The sequence below is a fragment of the Lacerta agilis genome, chromosome 7 (assembly GCF_009819535.1).
Source record: "Lacerta agilis isolate rLacAgi1 chromosome 7, rLacAgi1.pri, whole genome shotgun sequence".
NCBI classification, from domain to species: Eukaryota; Metazoa; Chordata; class Lepidosauria; order Squamata; family Lacertidae; genus Lacerta; species Lacerta agilis.
In genome coordinates, this window is record NC_046318.1 from 3,640,247 (window position 1) to 3,664,911 (window position 24,665).

The 24,665-nt window shown below is 44.2% G+C and overlaps 1 protein-coding gene across 1 annotated transcript in view; it reads left to right on the plus strand.

The window, feature by feature from the left end:
* Positions 1 to 16,524, plus strand: part of PSD2 (pleckstrin and Sec7 domain containing 2) — a 44,361-nt gene extending 27,837 nt beyond the window's left edge. Inside the window, exons 9-14 of the mRNA XM_033154178.1 lie at positions 3,003 to 3,193; positions 4,643 to 4,713; positions 10,185 to 10,342; positions 11,911 to 12,055; positions 13,987 to 14,130; positions 15,848 to 16,524. Of these exons, the coding sequence (XP_033010069.1) occupies positions 3,003 to 3,193; positions 4,643 to 4,713; positions 10,185 to 10,342; positions 11,911 to 12,055; positions 13,987 to 14,130; positions 15,848 to 16,069 (931 nt within the window). The 3' untranslated portion in view covers positions 16,070 to 16,524. The remainder of the gene's footprint in view (positions 1 to 3,002; positions 3,194 to 4,642; positions 4,714 to 10,184; positions 10,343 to 11,910; positions 12,056 to 13,986; positions 14,131 to 15,847) is intronic.
* Positions 16,525 to 24,665: the final 8,141 nt, after the last annotated feature.

Sequence of the window (24,665 nt, forward strand, 5' to 3'; positions counted from 1 at the left end):
ACTCTTAAAATGAAACCATTCCGACAGATTTGTGGGCCCAGCAGTTGAGGGAATTTAGCACAACAACCTGAATTCTCCAGATGTAAAAAAAGAAAAATAAACAGCAGTTGGCGTGGTGCATGGCTTTGCTCCTTGGTTTTTATGAGGCTGTCCCAAATTTTCAAACAAACTGGCCCACACCCCAACCCGATGGCCAGCACCCTTATTTCTGACCTATCAAACAAACAACCACCACCAGCCAGGTATGGCAGCCCACCAGGTGTTTAATAAACATATTATTGCCTGTGACTGTAAAACTGTAAAAATATTACCATTCACCTGCCAGCCTAATAGATGGCTTGGTGGGTCACAACAATTTGTACAGGTTGGGTCTAAAAAAAAGCTTAAATTTGCTTGTTACCTGGTTTTCTGAGGAAAAATATGGCCGGCTAATGACATTTTTCAGGAAGGTTTTGCAGATGCAAAGTTTCAAGTACTCAGAGCACTAGAGAAAGGTGTTGTGTTTTTTTGGTGGGGTCCTCAAAATACAGTCTTCTTTTGCTAAAGTCAGTTTTACTTCAGAGAGAAAGAGAGCGGCAGTAATACATTTCACTGAAACATTAATTTAAAAGATCCACTGGAGGGAGCTAGCTGTCTATCTCCATTTGGCTGCGTGTAAAACTACTAGCATTTGGGGGGAGTGTTATATAAGTGAGTTCAAAGAAAGTGCATCTGAGCATCTGGTTAAATAAATAAATGCATGCAGGAAGGGAGGAGGAGGAGGAGGAGAAACACCATTCAAAAATACCCAAGGCAGGTGACGAACTCATTAGCCTTGAAAGACAGGTATATGATTTCCAGAACTGACACCCTTTGGTGTAAACTGATGATAAAATAGGACACTATCTAGGACATTTCAACCTCTAAGCAGAGAGATTTCCCAGCAGATGGTAGAGCTACCTTCATGCTCTGGTTATCTCTCTGCTGTCAGATATGCTTTTCTGCCAGATAGTACACAATATGTGCATTAGCCACAAGATATACTTCTGTTGCAGCTCTTTCTCTTGAGGATGCTGCTGCTGCTGTTCGTCTCAGCAGCTAAGGAGCACAGACATGGAAGAGGCCGGCGAACCCTCCTCCACACAACCTTACTGTTTCTGAATCTTTGTAGAACCATAGCGTGAATGCACTCCCCACTTCTTCAAGTGATAAAAAGTTGCAGAGAGGAATTGAGTCAGACTGAGCACTACGTTTTTCAATAGAGGTGTGCAAGCCCCCTCCAACTTACCCTGAAAATTAATGGGGATTTTTCAAAACCTTTCCTGTTTGCTTTATAATCCTTGTTAGATTTCTGTTTTGTTTTTAGTTTTGGATAGAAACACTCAAAATTACTCTCCTTTTCCCACTAGTCCCTCTGTCCCAAGGGCAAAAAACCCTCCTCTCTCAAGGTAGGGGTGGGGGAGGATTAAAGAGTGATTTTAATAATAATAATAATAACAATGACAATAACAATGTTTTACAAAGCATTTCTTTATCTGACAAGACACCTGAAATGAGCTTCCATTGTTTTGCTCATCCTTTTAATTGAAACCTAAGTGAAAACCATGTTTGTCTAAAGAGAACCTGCATCTGTAGATCAAAGACACAGTCTAAGTATTTAGTAATCTTTTGATGGCTTATTATTATTATTTTTATTATTATTATTATTATTATTATTACAATTTGGTCTCCCTAGTGATCTCTCACATCGGCTCAACGAGAAAGGTGAAATTTGATAGAAACCACAGTTTCACTGAGAGATAGCTACTCTGAATACAACTGTCATAGTGAGGGCTTACCAAGGGCTGCTTTCTGAGGTTGTGCCCAGAAAAGCAAAGCCATTGTTGGGGAACCTCAAGGGACCCCTGGAGAGGGTTGGCTTTTGCCCCCCTAGCAGTACATTTTCTGGGTGTAGTTTTGGATTGCAGCTGATGTGCACACAGATGAAGAACATTTGTCCTGTCTCCTAAGAGTCAGGAGTCATTTCCCAAGTTGTTGTTGTTGTTGTTGTTGTTGCTGCTGCTGCTGCTGCTGTTAATTTCCTGCCCATCTGACTAGGGTGCCCCAGCCACTCTGGGCAGCTTCCAACAAATTATACAACAACAACAACAACAACAACAACAACAACAACAACAACAACAACAACAACAACTTATTTATACCCCGCCCATCTGGCTGGGTTTCCCCAGCCACTCTCGGCGGCTCCCAACAGAATATTAAAAATACCGCATTGGCCCGAATATAAGACGCACCCAGGGGAGGACAGGGAGCGGCGGGCAGGCTGTGTGCCATTGCCCTGCGCTCCCGGGCTGCTTTGTTGACACCTTCCCCCCTTCCTTACAGCGGCTTGGGGGAGGCTTGAGAGATGCAGTCGGGACGGGCGCCATTGTCCCGCACCCCCGATGGCCCTCGTGGGCAGCTGTTTCAGCAGCAATACCGTAAGGTTGCAAATATAAGCTGCACTTTAACTTTTCCCAGTCGGAATTTGGGGGGAAAGTGCAGCTTATATTCAGGCCAACACGGTACAATAAAACATCAAACTTTAAAAACTTCTCTAAAAATGGAACAACAGTAACACACCACACGTCCCTCTCCTGGGCTGCCTTCAGGTGTCTTCTAAATGTCAGATAGTTGTTATTATTCCTTGACTTCTGATAGGAGGGTGTTCCACAGGGTGGGCACAACTAGCAAGAAGGTCCTCTGCCTGGCTCCCTGTAACCTCACTTCTCACAATGAGGGAACTGCCAGAAAGCCCTTGGAGCTGGACCTCAGTGTCTGGGCTGAATGATGGGGGTGGAGAACCTCCTTTAGACATAAGTGATGACTTCAGAGCAACAGCCATTAATGCCAATAGAGACTACTCCCTCTCCCTTCCAAACACACACTGCTTCCTGCCCATTTGCCACACACCCCATTTTCAAAGGGGAAAAAAACCCATCTCAGTCTTAGTTTGCTTAACTTCTCTATTTCGCTTTATTTCCAAGTGATGAAGATGAGCTCAGAAAGTCGTTGTCAGAACTGGTGGATGATAAATTTGGTGCCAGCACAAAGAAAATGGCAAGGATAGTTGATGGCAGCAATCCATTCCTGGATGTCCCCCAGGCCCAGAATGCTGTAACCTACAAGCATGGCATCCTCACACGGAAAACCCATGCTGACATGGATGGGAAGAGAAGTACGTATTGAAGGGGGTCCAGTGACAAGGGCAATAGATGCGCGGTAGAGTGGCAGAGACGCTTGTTGAAATGGTTGTGCTCAAGGAGAGAGTCTGGCTTTTCACTGATACACGCATGGGCTACAACAAGGAAGCATGGGATGCGCCATCCTTCATATTTTCTCAGGATTGTTTTAGCCACTGGTGATAGCATGGGAGTCCCTTCTCCATGGCTTCTCCTTACAACACGCTGGTAACTTTTGGATTTCTTTGTAGGGTTCCTTGCAATGTAAATGCTGCTCTCTCCGAATGGGACTATGCTTAGGTGGAAGCAATTACAGTGGTACCTCAGGTTACAAACGCTTCGGGTTGCAAACACTCCGCTAACCCAGAAGTAGTACCTCGGGTTAAGAACTTTACCTCAGGATGAGAAGAGAAATTGTGCGGCCACGCAGCAGCGGGAGGACCCATTAGCTAAAGTGGTACCTCAGGTTAAGAACAGTTTCAGGTTAAGAACGGACCTCCAGAACAAATTAAGTTCTTAACCCGAGGTACCACTGTACTGGAATTCCTCACCACCATTCCCACCAATGTTACTGGAGTAGCATGAGAAGAAGCCATAGGAAGGTGACTCTCACACCATTGCTGGGTGTGAAATAAACAGGTCCTTATGCACATAAACAGGCCACAAATGGACTAATGGGAAGACCTTTGCCAAGGCCAATTATGGCAGTTTCCCTTAAAATGCCTCATGTTTCTGCAGCAATTTGTGATTACCATTAAAAAAAAAACCATGATATTTCTTCAGCATTTTAGCATGGTTTTTTACTTCAACCAAAGTATTTTTATGCAGTTTGACATTTTTGCAAGCAATTTCTCCTAATATAATGCATTTTTTTTTGTTATTTTCACTTAGGGTTGCCAGGTGTCCACTATTTGAGTGGACAGTCCACTTTTTCACATTATGTTCACTATTTCCCCCCACAAAATAGTGGACCTTTTTTTTTTATTCGAAAGCTTTATGACGAAATGGTATTTTAATATGTGTTAAAATGTTTGTAAGAAAATATATAATTTAATTTAATTTAACACCCCCCCCCCGCTTGTCCGCTATTTTTTGGAAGCAGACCTGGCAACCTTATTTTCACTATGTTTGTTTTTATGCATACTTTTGCCTAATATATGCATTTTCATAAACACTGGTGGTTGGGAGAAATGCACCACAAAAGTCAGCTAAGTGTGTTTTGGCTCTCATGTTGTTTCAAAAAGTGCAAATATATTAAATTCAGTTTTAAATGTGAACTGGATTAAATTTCTCTCCCTTTTCTATTGATAATCACTTCACTGTATTACCCCCTCACCCCGTCATAATTGCAGTCTTTTGTGGATTAGTTCAAAAATTGTATTTCTGTGGATCTGCTGTGGTGTCTCGTATTAATGCTGTAATCAACAGAATTATATGTTTTTCAGCTCCCAGAGGAAGAAGAGGATGGAAGAAGTTTTATGCTGTTCTTAAAGGAACAATCCTGTATTTGCAAAAGGTACGGGTTATTTAACACTCTGAGAGTTCTGTGGGTTCCCACCCAGTAAACTCTCCACAGTGCAAGGATTTTTCGCCTAAAACAAACACCATAAATAATGAATTTGGCATATATTGGAGTAGACCATCTAGTTCAGCATCCTGTTTCGCAAGATTATGAGCCAGATACCTGTGACAATAAAGGGTGGGTAAAGGTGGGCTGTGGCAAAAATCAAAGTGTTTCCCCCACCTCAGTTCTGCTCATATTCCTGAACCAGGCCCGTCTTAGAGTGATCGGCCGCCCTGGCGCAGCGATCCCTCGGCGCCCCCAGCCTGCCGCCTCTCCGCCCGCCTCCCTCCCGCGCTGGCCGCCCCTCGGGAGGGGGGGTGGGCGAGCGGGGATGAGAGGCGTGGCGTTGGAGCGGGCGCCCGCGCCCTGGCGGGCGGAGGATGAGGGGCGAGCGGGCGGGCGCTCGCGCACCGGCGGGAGGGAGGGCGGGCTGCAAGCCGGCCGCCCTCGCCTCCCAGAGCCCCAGCTGGAGTGCTGGAAGGTCGCGCAAAGCCCCGCGCTGCTTCAGCGCTCCAGCTGGGGCTCCGGGAGGCGAGGGCGGACGGCTTACAGCCCGCCTGCCCGCCCACCGGCGCGCGAGTGCCCGCCTGCCCGTGGGGGCGGGGGCGGGTTGGGGAGGGGGAGCCCGGTATGCCGGTGGGCTCGCGGGGGCGCCCCTGGGGTGCCCTGCGCCCTGGCGCGCCGCGCCACCGGCCTCTATGGATGAGACGGCTCTGTCCTGAACTCTCTGATGCCTTCTGTTCCATTCCAAGAGAAAAAGTCTCCTTGGTGAAGGGGGAGACAGGCCAGGTCATGGGGAACGCTCTGAGAAGATGGGAGTAGCTTGCCAGGTCTGTCTTCCTTTCTAGAAGAAAGTTAAGCGGGTGACGCTACCAGGCAGTAGCACTGGCAATATCTCTTGCTGTTGGGGATCCTGGGGAATTTGCTGCAAGAAGTCGGTGCATGGAGAGCGTCACTCACTTCTCAAATGGAGGGTGGGGGAAGAAGGCCGTTCCCATCTTTGATGGAGCCCTATGCCACTTGCTAGGGACCCAGGTGGCGCTGTGGGTTAAACTACAGAGCCTAGGGCTTGCTGATCAGAAGGTCGGTGGTTCGAATCCCTGCCACGGGGTGAGCTCCCGTTGCTCGGTCCCAGCTCCTGCCCACCTAGCAGTTTGAAAGCACATCCAAAGTGCAAGTAGATAAATAGGGACCGCTCCGGCGGGAAGGTAAACGGCGTTTCCGTGTGCTGCTCTGGTTTGCCAGAAGCGGCTTTGTCATGTTGGCCACATGACCCGGAAGCTGTCTGCGGACAAATGGTGGCTCCCTCGGCCTATAGAGCGAGATGGGCGCTGCAACCCCAGAGTCGGACGCAACTGGACCTAACGGTCAGGGGTCCCTTTACCTTTATACCACTTACTACCTTCACCCTATTTTCTAAGGTAAGCCTTTTTCCCTTTGGGGGGAGGAGGTCGCAGATGTCATAGGAAAATGGACGCCTCTAGTGTTTCTTTTGAACGTTTTTCTGCACTTAAAAAGAAGAATTAAAGGACGCAGCTGATTTTCAGGGAGAGCACCAGGCTGATCACTCATCCTCAGCAGAGCAGCCATTATTTTTCTTCTTTGCTCTCTACTACTTCCTTTCAGCAACCCCGCTGTTGCTGCTGTTTGCAAGCCTGCACAGCCCCCCCCCCCCGTATCCCCCTGCTTGAGTGCTGTGAGGTATCCTTTCAGCACTGTAGAGGGAAAGCCCACATCCTTCAGAGAACTGAAAGGAATGTAAAGGAAAGCTCGCCCAAATGGGGAGAGGCTTTTGTCATTCATGTGTGTCGTGCTTGGTTTAAAAGATTAGACATATGCTTTCAGTCTTAAGTGTCACAATATTTAATTTAAACTCCCCTGCCACAGCAGAGGAGAGATGACCTTTAAAAGAGATTAAAATAATCATTAGCAAAAAAAAAGTTTTAATTGATTCAAGCATTTTGGGAAAACGACACAACTATTGACGCCTTCGGCACCATACAGCAGTCCCCACGAGACTTACACAATTATATTCCCCAGTTAGCAAATGCTGGCAAAATGCAACATCCCTGCGACAAAGTACTTCCTGAAGGAAAAATATCTGCCCTCCCAGTCCTCCTCACTATTAGGTAGGGAGGGGAGATGAATGTGTTGAGTCCATTTTCTTTCACAAACTTCTTTGATCTGCACCTCGTGGGCTGACATGCAAATTGGAATGTGATACTACTGAGCATCACAACATTCCCATGAGTCATGTGATTTGGGTGATGAGTCGGATATGCTTTGCATTGTGCACACAAAGAAGATGACTGCTGCCATAGGTGTATGAGGCAGCCTCTTTTCCCCCTCTACAGTGCAAGTCAGCACATCATTCCCCCATCTCATGATGACTCAGAGGCTCTTGGGACCAGAGTTTTCAAAGTGCACACATGCAATTTACACTTGTTAGATGCTTCATGCAGCTTTTATCTCTTTAAAGGATATTTGGGAGTGGGGGATAAAACCTCCATAGTTGTTGCTAACTGTAAAGAAAGACAAAGCAAACCGTCATTCATTGAGAGGCAGAGTGTCACAATTTTATGCTGATTTTACACACACACACACACACACACACAAACACACACACTGTTGCAGAAATGGGACAGAACAAACTTCATCGGAGCTATTAAGAGGGAGACTATCCCCTGCTGTCCCCCATTATCTCCAATTTGAGGGGGGGGCGAGCTTTGGAGAGCCCAGGGGAGCAACTCTACAAGTTCACAACTGGAAATGGAAGCCCCAATATATAAAATTAAAGTCTGTACGATTTCATAACAGCACATTTATGACCAACCGGAAAACAAAGAGAGCTGGGGGAAAACCAACGGAACACTTTTCACATATGTGTTAAATATGTTTTACAAATACTACTGCAGATAAAAAGTAGATCCACTCTTTTAGAGGTTCGCATAAACATTAATCACTCGCGGTAGATGGGATTTCTTTTAAAAACAGCCCAAATTGATATTACATTTATAGTTAATAAGAATTCTCTCCAGAAGCCAGCATACCTATTACATCTTAAGCTACATTATTAGCTATTGTAATTAATTATTATTAGAACATTGCAAAAACCATAACTCATATATGATATTAACCCATCTTTCATTATATTTAATAAAATTTTTGCAATCTAATCAAACTATTGTCTTGTCTTTCTTTTCCTTCCTAAAATCCAAGGAAATGTGTCAGCTTAGCCATTGCTGCAAAGTCCAACAGTTTACCAACCTATTCTTTAATTTTGGGTGGTGCTGATAATCTCGATATGTTTTTGCAAAGGACTAAAATATAAGAGTCTAGTACTTTATTCTTCTGGCCTACAGAATTTAATAGACTCATAGAATCGTAGAGTTGGAAAGGGATCCCCAAGGGTCATCTAGTCCAACCCCCTGCAATGCTTTTAATAGAGAGGGGGGGAAATACCAGTGGGTATTGCAGTGGGACTTTGTAGCTTAGAATCCTTATCAATTGATTTTAAAAAATCCTCCATTATTTCTTTGACGCCATTACACATTTCCACCATGTGGAAAACATCACTTATGATTGGGAAATGTTTTCAAATGTTTCTGCTTTAATTTTGCCCGGACTCACACTTTTCTCCCCATTTCTCAGAGATTACTGTGGAAGGGATCCTCTGGTTGGCCTTCTGTGAGGTCAGGTGTCAGTTTTCTCTAGCAATGCTTAATAATCATCTATTAATATGGCAGTGTGTATTTCTACAAGTAATTCCATACTCTGTGTGTGTACTACACTTTCTTTCCAGAAGCCTGGCAAAAACTTTGCAGTGGGAGTTCCTGTTAATGGCATAATGACAATTATTCATTTGATGGTTGGTTGGCTTTAATTGTTTTCTATTTAGCATAATTTCCTTGATCCATGTACTGCGTATTACAGATATATTTCTGTCATTCAATGCACAGATAAGACACCTCAAACTTTAGGCACGACCACAAAGACTTCGAGGATTTCTCTGAACTGACAACCTGTTTGATGAAATGTAAGTTATTAGCATATTGTATCTGAGAATCACCATATAAGTGGGCTGTTTGTGTACATGAATGTTGTAAGTGTATATGTATTTCAAAAAATGTATGGATGCCAGCTGGCTGTGTCATGTTTGATATTTTCTATCATTCTTTCTGCCTTAGGTGTAACCACCAATAATAGAAGGACAAGAAATGTCTATGTGTCACCATTACCAGAAGCATCCCTTGCCATCTCTTGAGGCATACAGCATGTGCTGCCCACCTTCTGAACGATGCCCAACACCACCCACATATCATTATGGATGTGTGGGCCCAGAAAAAGGCAGATTGAGAAGAACACTAGCATGATGAGGTCCAACTGGCAGGAGTTCACCAACTGCATCAAACTATCATACAAGAGTACAAGGCTATGTGGACTGGACTTCTGAATATTAGTGGGGCTATGCAAGATTGAGGACAGGAGCTGAGGGGTCTAAGGAAAACACCAGTTAACTTTTATGGGGGAGAACCCATGTAAGAAACGGCCGCAACCATCACAAGGGAAATGGCTGGCATTGACGAAGAGCCCATGCAGAGTGAGAGAGGGTCATGGATCACCTCCTAGACCGCCATGTGTCAGGGCCAAGCGAGAGTCCCCTGGAACACGACAGAGGAGGAGGAGAGCACTGATGTCAATGGCACTAGGGGGTGTCCAACAGGAGAGCTGCGTCACAAAAGCTCCTTCCACTTGTATTAGAGCACAATTTTTCACTGGTCTGTAACAATAAAGTTCATTGAAGGAAAAGGATTTGTCCTGTTTGGTGCACATTTCAGTGAAGTCATACTTCTAACTGTTGGCTAACAAAGAATTTGTGTATTGCTGGCACTGATGCAACTGGCTGCTCTTGTGTAGGGCAAAACGTGTCTACTAAATCTGCAGTACACAGCCACCCGCGTTTTCTCTCTGCAACACCCCATTGATTTTATGTAACAACATGGGTCCTGCCCCAGCGCACATCACTTCCCTAAAAACATCACACACTTAAACACTAAAACCTGTATCATGCTTCATGTTTCTAATACGCAATATGATGCAACTCAAGATGCAACAATGCACAAAACCTTATTCTAGAACAATAGTTCACAGAGCAGTGCTAACAAACTCATTCCACTCATGGTTCTTTGAATCAAAGCCACTGTTTCTTCTACCCTTTGCCATGAGACAAATATTGCCAACTGGTGGGTGTCATTTGATCAATCCCTTCTGTCTTTTATTTTCTTCATTTGAGATGTGTATGTGTATGTTTAAGGAGAAACTGGATAAACACCTGTCTGGAACAGTTTTGGAAACCTAGTCAGTCCCTTCCAGCATGATTCTATCTGAGTTGCTATTACTGTTATCTCTCTTCTCCTTCACAGGACGAATACAAACCTGACAAAGATCTTTCTGAAGTAGATCTAAAGAACGCCATCCGCATTCACCATGCCTTAGCCACAAAAGCCTCTGATTATAGCAAAAAATCCAATGTGCTGAAGCTGAAGACTGCAGACTGGAGAGTGTTCCTCTTCCAAGCGCCGTAAGTGTTCCAACAGAACCCATGTGGGATTACTCTTGTCCTTTTAACCTCGCCAAGTGCAGATTGTCCAGCCATTCTCCACACCGTGGGGGACATTATGAAAGTCCTCATCTCAAGGGGGCTTATTCATAAGTACCTTGTCGCATTGTGTTTCTTATTAAAGACAGAATTAGAAAATAGGACATCGCTGCTTAGTTGGCATTATAGTTCCTTATTAGCTGATGAAACATGACTCTGTTTTAGTGCAGAAGTTAAGCAGGCATGGCCTCCTAAGCCTCTGGGGAAAGTGTGTAAGGTACTGAGTTCTTTGGAATAATAAGATATGAGTGTGATCTATCTCTTTCTCTCCCTTTCTCAAATATGTGTCTCCGACCCCACCCTCCAATAGTGAAAGATCTGGCCACCCCCAAATAATCCCCCTCTCCATGTACTATTGGCTTTGGAAGGACTCTATTGGTTTTGCCTCTGTGTTCTAAGACCCGTGGCCAACTATTTTGCATACGGCTATGGCAATTGCCTTCAGAAGACTCAAGCAGTCTTTATCCCTATTCTGAGTCCTCCTGCAGACATGGCTACTTAACAGGCACTAGCAACTGTCCACCAAGCATTCTGTTAACCACGCAAACCAAGAGATGATTGCAGTTACAGGTGGGTAGCCGTGTTGGTCTGCCATAGTCGAAACAAAATAGGAAATTCTTTCCAGTAGCACCTTAGAGACCAACTGAGTTTGTTCTTGGTATGAGCTTTCGTGTGCATGCACACTTTTGCATACGGCTATGGCAATTGCCTTCAGAAGACAATTGGTATCTGAAGAAGTGTGCATGCACACGAAAGCTCATACCAAGAACAAACTCAGTTGGTCTCTAAGGTGCTACTGGAAAGAATTTCCTATTTTGTTTCAAGAGATGATTGGTTCTGGATGAAGGTTCTTGTCTGGCTTACATCTCTATGACATGGTTAGATGAAACAGGGGAGTGTTTAACCCCAGCACACTTGTGCCCACTGTTGCTCCTTGGTGCAAAAATGGGTGGGGAACCGAGGGGGGAAGCTTATGCCATTGTAAACATGTTAGTCTTTAAGATACCACAAGACTTTTGTGTGGCACCTTATTTCATGCCTTCCTTCTGGGGAGAAAGGGGGGGGGCTATTTTGGAAACTGCACCTGGGTCTCCAACCACCATAATTTGCCTTAGATTCACAAAGTGGATGCGGAGAAGACCCTCTTCCTGGAGGTCATGTAATGGATTCCCGCAGGAAGCGGGATGGCCAGAGAACCTCCTCTGCTGCAATGAAAGTGGGTAGGCAGGTCTATACTGAATCAGGCATTCTTTCAGATAATCTGGCCCCAAGCTGTTTGGATCTCAAGTCATTAGCAAAGGCTTCAATACACACCCAGCAGCTCAGGAAGGCGGCTTAGTGGGAAGAGAAATGCATTGAGTCTCCCTTCACTTTTATCATATTGGCATGCGTGTTCTCTGTCTCTCTCCTGCCCCACTTCTGACCCATCCTGCCTCTCCTACTCTTGTGTGAAATGGCCCCCTTCCTTCAACCCTGCCTGGTCTCCATAGAAGCAAAGGAGAAATGCTGTCCTGGATTCTGAGAATAAACTTGGTGGCTGCCATTTTTTCTGCCCCTGCATTTCCAGCTGCTATTTGCTCCATGAAGAAATTCTGCCGTCCTCTCTTGCCATCTTCAACAACCAAGCTCTGTCAGGTAAAAGGAAAAAGGGGGAAAGCATGTGTATGTACATATATGGCAGAAAGCCATCCAGCTGAGTGCTGAATGTATACATAAGTCTTCATCTTGGCCCATTTTTTCTTAATTTCTTCATGACAGTAGCCCAGTCATTGAGGATCACACACACACACTAATAGTGCTAGAATGAAGCAGGATTGCAATCTGGGATAAAACAAACTGGCTGCCCTCTGTCCTCACCCTTCCTGAGCTCTCTGCCACATTTGCCCACTCTTGTTAAAGGGAAGAGGCATGTGGTGTCATTCTTGTGAACCTGACTACAGTATTGCTTCCTCCAAAATAGCTCCCCCACAAGAGGGAGCCAGGATCTTCCCACAGCTACCCTTTCACCCTTAGAGTGATGCCCTTGTGGCAAGTTTGACATTGGGGTCACCTTGCTAGTGGTGATAGACCACCCATTACATTCCACCATGTTTATTTTTGTTATTTCTTTATTTAAATATTCATTCTAAATCCATATCTAACATTTCCAAAAATATTTCTGCAGCATAAAGGTGGCATACAATCAACACAATTAAAAATACAACACAACAGGGGCGTACCCAGGATCAAAACTGGGGGGGGGGGCAAGCCATGGTCGTTCAGGTTGTGACATTTCAGCATGGAAAGGCAAATGAAACCAAAATTTTAGGAAAATTATATGTAATTATAGCAGTGCTTTATTACGGTAGTTATTACAATTATTTGCTTGATTTTTTTTTAAATTTTTATTCTAGTTACATGTCTTATACCAGGGGTGGCCAACTCCCAAGAGACTGTGATCTACTTTCAGCAGTGATCTACCCCCGTTTTTTGGGGTTCAACTCAAAGTTGTTGACCTTTTTTGGGGATGAGGAATGCCCCGTTTTTTAGGGGTTCAGTTTGTTTTTGGATTACTGACCATATTATGTAAACAGCAAACAAAAACAGCTTCAAAAAACAGAAAAACTCCCCCCCCCTAAACAGAAAGCCCCCAAATGGCTGAAAAACTCAGTTTCCTAGGATCCTCAGCCATCGCAACTCACCATGCAAGGGAACTGTTTCCAAAGCTCCTTTGCAACGATCAGGCACAACACACACACACACACACACACACACACACACACACACACACAGTGGCCGGCTGCCGGTCGGCAGAGCTCAATAGTTATTTAGATTTTGGGAGGGGGAGAACGACCGGTAGTTGAGCATTTTAGGAGAGCTTTTTTCCTTTTAGGCTGCTGAAAACCATTTAATTATTATTATTTTTTGCTTCTGGGGGGGCAGGTGCCCCCTCCTGCCCCCCCTTGGGTACACCCATGCAACACAGCACAATCTAAAATGAGCAGAAGAAAGAATCCAGTTTGAGAGATCACCCAGAAACCAGCTAAGCCCATGGGCTTTGTTGAAACAAAAGTTCTTGCCTCACAGAGGAGGCCAGGTAGAACCCCTGGGGCAGGGAGTTCCATGGTCCAGAAACCACTGCAGAGAAGTCCATCTGATATGTACTCACTAATTGAACCCTTGCTGGTGGCAGGATATAGAAAGCCTCATGACCTGGGCGGTTAGGCAGGTTCCGCTACAATGATCCAAAACCATTCAGTGCTTCAAAGGTAACAATGGTCACTTTGATTTGTGCTGGAAATGGACATATGAAGTCAATGTAATGATGTGGTCACATGATCCAATCAGAAGCACAATAAAAATTTCAGCTGCAGCAGTTTGCATCTGGTCACTCTTCAAAGGCAGTTCCATGTGAGAATCCAATTGTAACTTTTTAACGAAGGCATGTGTGACTCTGGCCAGGTCCGCTCCAACTATATGTCTCCGGAATAAGTGCCAAGTCTGAATTCTGGCAAATCCCTTTGTATTTGCATACGTGCTTATTTCTGAAGAACTTGACTCGGTCTCTCTTCCTCCTCGCCTTCCAGGATGAGCAGCTGCAGTCTCATGAGAATAAAATGAGGCAAGTTGCAGATGAGTTGACGGAGCATAAACTACACCCAGTAGTGAAAGGTCTCAAGTCCAAAGAGGCTGAAGAATATCGCCTGAAAGAGCATTACTTAATATTTGAGGTGAGGCTTTCCAGGTGACAAACGATCTGTGGGACAAAGATAGGATAAACCTGGAGAGAATGACTGGGGAAGCATGGGTGGGCTCATAATCTCTTTCTGTTTAAAGACTTTTAATGAGCCGTCCAACCAGACAGCAGGAGGGAGAACTGGAGTTCCAGTGTCCTGCTGGGCTCATGACACCAGGGTTGAAGTAGAATTGCAGAGTCACATACACATTCCTAGGGACTTTCCATCATTCTACCAGTGGCCTTCCCACTGGAAACTATGGGCGAGAAGTGCACCCTGTCAGATACTGGGTTTGCATAGTCTCCCCGCTGGTTTGGGGCATGTTGGAGGACTAGATATGTCCCTGCCACACCCTTGTCAGGCTCTACAAATGCCTGAGCTCCAGCATCAGTGAAGCAATGGGAACAGAAGGTTTTGCATAGTGGTGGTGGTGGGGAACCCACTTGAGCCAGATCTTCCTCTCTGAGGTCTCACTTCCTCTTTCCACCCTCAGATGGGGTATGAGCAATACCTTATGGTGCCTGGGATACTCTCCCAGGGAACATATTTTTGTAGGGCCCTAAACATGGTTTCCTAGTGCAGAAATGAAGCACACGAAGCAAATCTCTAAGCATCTCTGTGTAAGCTCAGGGCTTACAATATCTTCCCGGCAGTCAAAAGACTCGGTTCCCTGTGTAATTATCCTGATTAGACTTAATTGCATGTCTCTCAAGTAGTTTTATACCTGTAAAACACTATAAATAAGGTTCTTTATTCGTAGGAATATAGGAAGGTCCTTAAACTGTTGAGATAAACAAAGTTATTATCCACCTGAAGTGAGGCATTCAGTGCATAGCACCTGCACATGTGATTTCTGCACAATGCATGAGCTCAAGGTGTTATCCATTCTCAGTAGGTCTTCTGCTGAAGTTGCATTTTATTGGGTTTTCTGAACTTCTGCTGTTCTTTGTTTTTGGCTTGCCCAAAAGAGGTACACCTTCTCTGTCCTCACAGAATTCATTGGCCAGGAGCCCAAGTGCATGTAATGATGCTTGAGGAATTAAGCATTTGTGCATTCCAAGATCTGATCCACCCTTCCTGGACTAATCCTGGCATGGATCCAGACTTAGCTCCCCTTCAAAAGCTCAGTTCAAAAATGTACCAAAATGTATTTCAAAATGATAGAAAAAATACGCACGTAAGTCCACTTCTAAAGTACACTAATGGAAGCTCAAGCTGGAAGCCATTTCCCTATCACTATTCCTTCCATACCATCGAAGAAGTATTTCTGCTGCTGCATGTGTTGGAAAACACACTGCAATTCCTCCTGTGCGTGATGGGACATGCTGTGCCCTTGCTCTCAGGGAGTTGCTGTGGGCAGAAACCAGGGCTGGTAGGTATAAAAAAGAAGAAAGGGGAAGAGGGAGAACTCTTAAACCACCACCTAATTACTTAACTTTTTTTAAGAATTAAATTTATGTGGATTTTTAAATAACTTTCCCAAAAATTATTCAGATAAATGTGGGATGGAGCAGATTTATATGTCAATTCATGTGATGCAATGAGCCAGATTAGGGTCCTGTAGTCGCTCCCTTACTGACAGCTTACCCGTCCTTACACATCCTCCTGGTCACAAATTGAAATCCCCAGCACTTGTCTCTCTATCTATTTGTTCTGGCCATTTCTGACTTTCTCTCTCAGGCTTTTTGGTCTGTTTCATTGTCCTTCACAGAAAAGCCGCTATGAGACATACATCAATCTTCTGTGTGCGAAGATAAAGGCCGGGACAGATGATCTGGAAAAAATAGAAGCCAACCTCTTCACAATGGAAGCTGAAGACGTATCCTTGAGGAAGACTTACTCCAGCCCTTCCATAAGCCAAGGGCAGTTGCCTGTGGTAAACAGCAAAGCAGAGAAAGACATGATAGACCAAAACACTTCAGGTAACCAATAGGTGAAGGTAACCAGAAAGTGGTATCTTGTCCTCCTCAACTGAAACTTATGAGCACAATGGTTTCTTGGGTGTGCATTAAGTACACAGTGCAAATACTACAGCAGAAAGAATTCAAAGAAGCTTCTCTTCTGGTGCTTAAGTATTCCAGGATCATAGACTGTCTGCACTGGTTATCACTGTCGACATTTCCCTTTACTGTGCATGCAATAAATGGACAAGTTTTCCATACGAGGATTGGGATGTTCTTTTGCCAGCTGTGTTTCCTTGTAAGCAGCTGGATTTTCCACTGAGCAACTGCTGCAGTGCTGTAGCAACATGGAGACACGACCAAATCTGTTCCTTTAACTACTACCAGTGGTGCTGCAGTGCCACAGTCCTTACAATATACAAGTCAAGAAATACTGGGACAGCAGATAAACAGAATCAATGGGCAGGATTTCTACAGGTAGCTGGATGAACAGCATACATGTAAAATCAAATGCTGTCATCCGAACTCAATGAGTGTCCCATGCGTTGCAATAACTGCATTATCTGCTCTACTGCCAAAATGTATGTACAGTTTTAAAACTTGGTGTCAAATATATAACCTTGTAAAGGTAAGAGTGCCCAAAGCACGGGCAGGAAGAAAATAACTTTGCTATACAGGGATCTTAGCAGTGCTAAGTAACGTTTTGAACATTTAGTAGCTTAATGGACATTTCTTTTTCTCTTCTGTAACTAAATCCCATCTGGCTGTGCTGCAGTGCAGGCTCTGCTGGTGCTGTGCACTCAGCCACCGTAAATAGGGAATTCACTCTTGCTTCTTCTCCTGTGCCCCTTCCCTTCTGCTTCTACTTCATGGGCATCCAGGCAACTGCAAGCTAAGCGACATGCGTGGGGAGGGTGGGGGACTGAGCCGCTTATCACAGATAGCTGTACATATTCCATCTTGCTGTAAGCATAAATATACTCACTCAATGGGATGTTGTGCTTCTGTTCCTTTCTTGCTGTGGTAGAAGTGACTCCGCTGCGTTTTCAAGGCCTTCAGCACTTTATTTACTGATTGACTCATTTTCATCTTCTTTTCTAGACATGCTCACAGTTAACCAAGTTCCAGTTTTAAAGGATCTTGTAGCTGCTAATTACAGTGATTTACAGTTTCTATTTTTGCAGCTTTTTAAGAGGAAGATAATAAAAGAGATTTGTTTGGATTCTCACAGCTTTTGAGAATTTATAAATTATTGAGTTTCCATGTTTCGTACCACTGGGGAATCCACCATCCTGTTTTGCCACCTCCTTTTTAAATCTCTTTGTTTTTTGTACAGTTTGATAGTTTTATTTGAAATGATGAACTAAGAATCATGTACAAATGATGATGAACCTGTTAATAAAGTGGATTAATCCAAAACTCTACCTGGTGCTCTTTCTGATGACTTTCAACAACTCAGCAGGAATGATACCCACACATATAGAGAGATTATCCACAGTGGAGGAAACCGCACATTTATTTATTTCGGGTGGGCTGAGGAACCCCAGCCCAGAAAGAGTCATCTGGATCTTTCCTTTCAGTTTAGCCTGCAAAGAGATATGGACTGCTGAAACAGTTTTCCGGGTATTTCATCTCCACTTCAGAGTTTAGAAAGAACAACAGGCTGGTGCAAGTTACAAATATGTACAAGAACACTATCATATACCCTCCTCCCATGGCGGGCAATAAATGATTATAACTATTACAGTGGTACCTCAGGTTACAGACGCTTCAGGTTACAGACTCTGCTAACCCAGAAATAGTACCTCAGGTTAAGAACTTTGCTTCAGGATGAGAACAGAAATTGTGCGGCGGCGCTGCAGCAGCAGCAGCAGCGGGAGGCCCCATTAGCTAAAGTGGTACCTCAGGTTAAGAACAGTTTCAGGTTAAGAACGGACCTCCAGAACGAATTCTCTGCTGCTCCAGAGAAGTGGACACGGAGCAATGGATTCAAACTACAAGAAAGAAGATTCCACCTAAACATTAGGAAGAACTTCCTGACAGTAAGAGCTGTTGGACAGTGGAATTTGCTGCCAAGGAGTGTGGTGGAGTCTCCTTCTTTGGAGGTCTTTAAGCGGAGGCTTAACAGCCATCTGTCAGGAATGCTTTGATGGTGTTTCCTGCTTGGCAGGGGGTTGGACTGGATGGCCCTTGTGGTCTCTTCCAACTCTGTGATTCTATGATTCTAAGTTCTTAACCCAAGGTACCACTGTATTACTTAGGATTAGGGTTGGGAAGACCCTCCAACTTTTAGTTTGCTTACCCAAATTCTCAGGCTCCCAAGATAGCACAAACTCAGATTCCATCTGGTCATGAACTTGACCACTGAATTCCCAGTTTTCCCTGACTACCACCACATGCATGTCCACATTGCTTCCTTCTTAGATTCTTTATTATTGTTCTTTAGTCGTTTAGTCATGTCCAACTCTTCGTGACCCCATGGACCAGACCACACCCAGGCACTCCTGTCTTCCACTGCCTCCCACAGTTTGGTTGTTGTTGTTGTTGTTGTTGTTGTTGTTGTTGTTGTTGTTGTTATTATTATTATTATTATTATTTGCACCCACTTTTCCTACCCTCTCTTCCATCCTGGGAAAAAGGTGTGCTTTCTTGGTCTTGGCTAGCTGCAGGGCCCTGGAAAGTCATTTTACTGCAAGTTCTTTCCCCCAGACTTCCTGGCACCAAGGAAACTGGAGCTCTCTACACACCCAGCTAGGCACCCACAAGTGTACGCCTGCTGAGCCAGTGGGACAAACCAATTACATTGCTCCCCCAGAGCACCCAAAGGGGAAAAAAACCACAATTGCAGGAACAAGCAATTATCTGGGCATCTCACACATCATGTCAGAGATGTGAAAAGAGATAGAAGGGAAATGCCTGTTAGCCATTTAGGGGCTGTCTGGCTGAAGCTACAACCATGTGCAAGTTTGGCCAAGCGCTCTGCTGCGCACTATTCGCCCCCACCCCTTCCCTTCGTTCTGACGGAGGCCCTAGCCTTCCTGAGAAATGTGAGGATGGAGTGAGAGTGGCGGAGGAAAAACAAGGAGTAGGGGGGGGGAATTGCTCATGAGACTTGGTGAGCAACTGTTAGTTATGTTCCCTCTATAAAAGCCAACTGCCATATCTAGTGCGACTCCAACAAACTCAGAATGGATGATGAGGATAAAAAGCTGGGACTATTCAGGCCTTCCCCCCACAATGGCTAATGTCACAGGTAACAACAACAACAAAACTTGGCAAACTGCCCCCCCCGGAAATACCGTATTTTTCTCCGTATAAGACACCCCCGTGTATATGGCGACCTCTATTTCTTGAGCCCCAAATTAAGAAATAAATATTTTAAACACCAAACAGAACAACTTTGATATTTTATTAAATATTCAAAACGCCAGTATATTTAGTACCGTATATTTAAATATCAAACAGTGAGGCAAGCTGTGTGATGGCGGCTGCTCCTGTCAGCTCAGTGTAACTCCACTGTAGCTGCAGCTTCAGCTCTCCCGCCTGCGTGCTGCACTTTTGTCTCAGTATTTACGGTATGTACCGTATTTACTCCACGAGCGCAGGCAGACGCGAACGCTGATCGAGGAGCTGCAACTGCCAGAGGTGCCTGAGTGAGTGCGCTTGGGGAATGGGGGGTCTGGGTAGCCAGGGGACGGCTGAGGGAACTGGGTGGAAGGAACAATGTCAGGAGTGGGGGATGCTGGGGGGGGGGAGTACCAGACCAAGGTTTGTCATGAGGTCAATAGTGAGGGGAGGCTGAGGGGGGAGAATATGGATGGTGGCATGTATTCATTTATATATTTAATTGCAACATTCCTTGTATAAGACGACCCCCAATTTTAAAATTAAAAATTTAGGGGAAAATATTTTCTTATACACGGAAAAATACGGTAGCTTACATAGTTTTTTTCCTCGGTTCCAAATTCAGACTCCATTGCGTCCCATGTTCATACTGGAGACTGAGAGTCTCCTCTGTAGCCTGCAAGAACAGTTTCTTTCCTAGAGCAATTTTGGCCTTAAATGGAAACTCTGGAGTCTGAAGTCATCTTATTCTATTTGTTATATTCCCCTGTACTGTACTGTGTTTATTAGTATTTTCAAATTACTGTATATACTTGAGTATAAGCCTAGTTTTTCAGCACATTTTTTGTGCTGAAAAAGCTGCCCCCAGCTTATACTCGAGTGAGGCAGGTGGGGGGGGGGCGATAAAGAAGCCCCTTCTCTCCACTTGTGCCGCCGTCACCCGCTCACCCCTGTCAACCATTCCTTAAGAAGCATACAAGAAAAGCGGTTCTTTACTCTCCCCCGGCAGCTTGTTCCATTCCTGAACTGCTCACATAAATGCAAACTTTAGACCCCAGAAGGCACAAAGCCTATCAGTTAAGGAAGTATTAAAACCCCACAGGTGCTCACTTTCCCTGGCTCCTGCTTAAACAGGACAGGATCCCAGCCTTCTCTGTATAACACAAGGGAACATTGTGCTGTGGGTTAAACCAGAGAGCCCTAGGGCTTGCTGATCAGAAGAATGGCGGTTCGAAACCCCGCGATTGGGTGAGCTCCACAGCGGCAAAGGAGGAAGAGGAAGGAGCAGCCCAAAGGGTTGCTTTTGGGCTGCTTGTTCCTCCTCCTCCTCCACAGCAGCAAAGGTGAACCGGCTTATACTTGAGTCAATAAGCTTTCCCAGGTTTTTGTAGGAAAATTAGGTGCCTCGGCTTATATTCGGGTCGGTATGTGGCGTGCACAAGGGATCACATGGGGGCCATGTGATATCAGCAAAGGTGGCACTACCTACTGGCAACTGCCCTCTGCCTCTCTCACACACACTCTGCGAAAGCCCATGGGGCAGGATGATATCATCGTGCAGCTCTTGGTAGATACGTAATCTCATAGCCATGACTTCAAGCTCCACGTTGGCCAAGAGAGTCCTGCATTGTCCAACTCAGCAATTCTCTGATTCCGTGAAATCCAAGCAGGTTTTTGGAGCAGCACCCTTTCCTTCCAGGCTTCCCATCGCCCTATGCCAAAATGTGGCATTGTTCTAAAGGGTATTTTAGGAGCTGTGCTCACCTGCGCCATTTCCCCTCAGGAGTGTGAGAGAGATTACTGGAACCTGGCTAGACTCTGTATGCAATCATTTTTATTTCTGTATGTAATAATTGCTGGCTTCTTATGTTGTGGGCATTCCTAAGTGTTTGTTTGGTTTAATTGCCCAAGCAACCTGCAAATGCTTGTTGTATCACAGCAAAGAAAAACGCTTACAAAGCTTTGGTGAAAACTAGACTCTTGGCAGTTATATATATATATATAAACAAGGCAGTATGTTAAAGAAATCAGGCAGATGCAGATAAGAAATCTGTTTTATTAGGTAGGTGTAATAAAACCTATGTAGAAATGCATGAAAACATCAAAATAACTTTATGGGCTCTTTGGTGAGTGAATCTGCATATGATGTTTCACGCAAAGGAAAGCAGAAGTCGCATAAAATCTCAATACCGTAAATCTAGAATAAACCCCAATGTACCTGTCCATCTTTTTACAAAATGTCAAAAGGGGAATGGGATACCAAAAAGGGCTATTAGGGCTGCCGCACCTGCTGCTAAAGGCTGCACCACTTCCAGACTGTCCAACATTTCACAGATTTAAAAAAGGCACTCTGTGCTCAGAGAAAGGAAGAGCACACACAAACACACATTTTGCTGCTGGTGTATGCAGCACTAGTAAGCTACTCAAAACAAAATCACCTTTCAAACGTTTAATTTCATAATGGATCTGGTTGTAGTTACTGTATATTCTGGCGTATAAGACTACTTCTTAATCCAGGAAAATCTTCTCAAAAGTCAGGGGTCGTCTTATACGCCGGATGGAGATTCTGCGGTCGAGTATATCGCAAACTCTAACTGGAAAAGTTGGGGGTCGTCTTATATGCCCAGTAGTCTTATATGCCAGAAAATACAGTATGACAAAATAGTTGCCCTTTCAACACACTCAGCAGTTTACTATCTGGATAGGTATCACCCACTTCTACCCACTAGGTCCACAGCCCTGCAAAACTCATGAATTTCAGCACATCCTCATCTGAGGTCAGTGCTGGCTCCTGTGTCTTTTACCCAGTGTGAAGAACAAGGCTCCCTGTTGATGAAACTCAGTGGAGCTTCAATACCTTACTGGAGTCCAGACAGAACTGCATTTTAATTGCAAAATCATGATTCAGAGTGTGATTTGAGAATAGATTTTAATACGTTTTCTCCTTGAGCTTGTTTGGAGGTTCTAGCAGGGGAGCGCATCTATCGTATACCCTTGACCGAAGAACTGTACACTCCTTCTATCTGGGATGGTCGTCCTCTTCCACCAAGCGCGCAGCTTCGGGAGGGATGCACATGGAGCGGTGAGGGAGGAAGGGGACACCCGCCTAGCCAGCCAGATCAGCCGAATCAACCCTGGCGATCAATGGGGTGACAGATGTCGCAGCCAGATCGCCCTCACATCCGTTAATACGTTTTTTTCCTGTTCAAAGGCTGAACCTACACCAGAAAAGGAAATATGAGGCTCATGACATCTCAGCTATCCAGACATGAATATACTTACCTGCATTTGAACGACTTTCCGTGTTTGAAGGTTGGAGGGAGTAGGGGTATTTATTTTCTTTTGTAGTTTAAGCTCAATGTTTGTAAAATATAAAAAGTGAGGCTATTCATTTTGCAAAACCCAATTTAAAAAAGAAAAAAAAGAACTGGCTGAACAAGCAATAAAATGGCAGATATATTCAAATCCTATGCTTTTTTTCTCCAGAGGAAATTTGCACAGGATTACAGCATTAATGCAATTGCAATTATATGCCAATTTGGGACAAATTATTAGTGTGTCAGAACCAGGGATGGAGGGGAGATTCAATTTGGTACATGTCGGAAGCCTAAACCCTCAAACTCACACTGTCTGGAACAATATGTGAAATGAAATAGAACTATCCTTTGAAATTTGTACTTATCTGAATTTTGCAATGCAATTCTCCAACCAACTAATGTTTTTTTTTTTTATAAAAAAATGATACATTACAGGAAAGTGTGCACAGAATTACTATTGATGTTGTTAATAGTAATATATTAGTGAAAATAAGCAAGATAATGCATTATATTAAGGGGAATTGCTTGCAAAAATGTGTACAATAGTCAAAATTGTGTATAAATAAAATGTGTTTATTAGGAGAAATTCACACTAAAATGAAAATGTGTTTGTTTGTTTTTTATTTAAAAAATTCACGCATTCCTGCAAATTGTGAAGAACTGAATTCAGGATCGGAAAAATGAAAAACTGAGAGATCTGAAATTGATAGATCCTTCCATCCCTAGTCAGAATTGGCTTTGACAGCCCAGGTCAGAGCAATTGGCTATTCACTGAAGGAAAGGGATGGTGATTAGGCCAGGTCTGCTATTGCAAATCAGAGAACTTTAGTCTAGATCCAACTGAGACCTATAATGGCTCCCAGCCTTTCATTTTCTCTCACACCACAGACTGTGAAATTGATTTTAGAATCTTGATAAGTCATTTCTTACTTTTATTTATAATATTAAAAAAGTTCAAGTGTTAAACAGTCAAGAGTTCTGACATTCAGACAATCCAGAGCAATGTTTTTGTTTGTTTTGTTTTGTTTTTTAACAATCATCTTTATGACAAATTAGCAGCGTTTCTATTGGACCCTGTTGTGGATGAGGAACAAAGGGTTTAAAGTACTTTATTGCTAAAAGGTAAAAGAAATACACTGGCAATTGTATTTTAATCTTCTCAGTCACAGCTTCTCCATGCATCCAATCTACAGTATCTGAAATGCAAAGGACATGCAGAAGTCAAAAGAGGAAAAAGAAAAGAGGATGTAAACCAGAGGGAACGAAAGGAGGGATCTCTCTCTCTGACACGGGAGTTTTCTTGCCAGCTGTACACAGAAGTTGTCTCAGAGCTGCTATTGACACGATGGGATGCTGTGCGGCTTTCTAAAATATACAGATATATATTTTCAAGAAAGTCATTATGAAACGCTATAACAACTGTCGTCACAAAACATGGCACACTGATAGTGGCATTTATTTTGTTTCTTTCTGGGGGGGGGAGAGGTAGCGGCAAGAGCAACATGCTGGTGACGCTACTTGTGACAAGGAGGAGGGGGAGACAGCTAGCGCCCGGGCCGATGTACTTCCAAGAGCTTCTTAGCTCACTTTGGGCTTTTAAAATAGGTGCGCACACGTCACCAACAGCCCCTGAACCTTCCACGTTGGTTTTATGAGCAAGCTAGCATCAGCATCTGGGCCGCACCTTTTTTTGGCTCTGAAGAACAGACAGCAGATGCTCAGAGTCACCGATGAAGAGCTAGCGCTTGTGCTCAGTAGCAGGGCTGAAGCGGATCTCAGAATCAGCATTTCTTGAAGTAGTCCTATTTAACCACACCGTTTCGAAGTATTTAATTTGGTTGATTATCTGGTTTCCCCCTTGCTCATGGATCTGTTTAGAATAAGTGATATATTGCAAGGGCCGTTGCTACTGTGTGCTTTTTTCACTTCCTACTTATCTTGCATTAAAAAACGTAATTACCAGTAC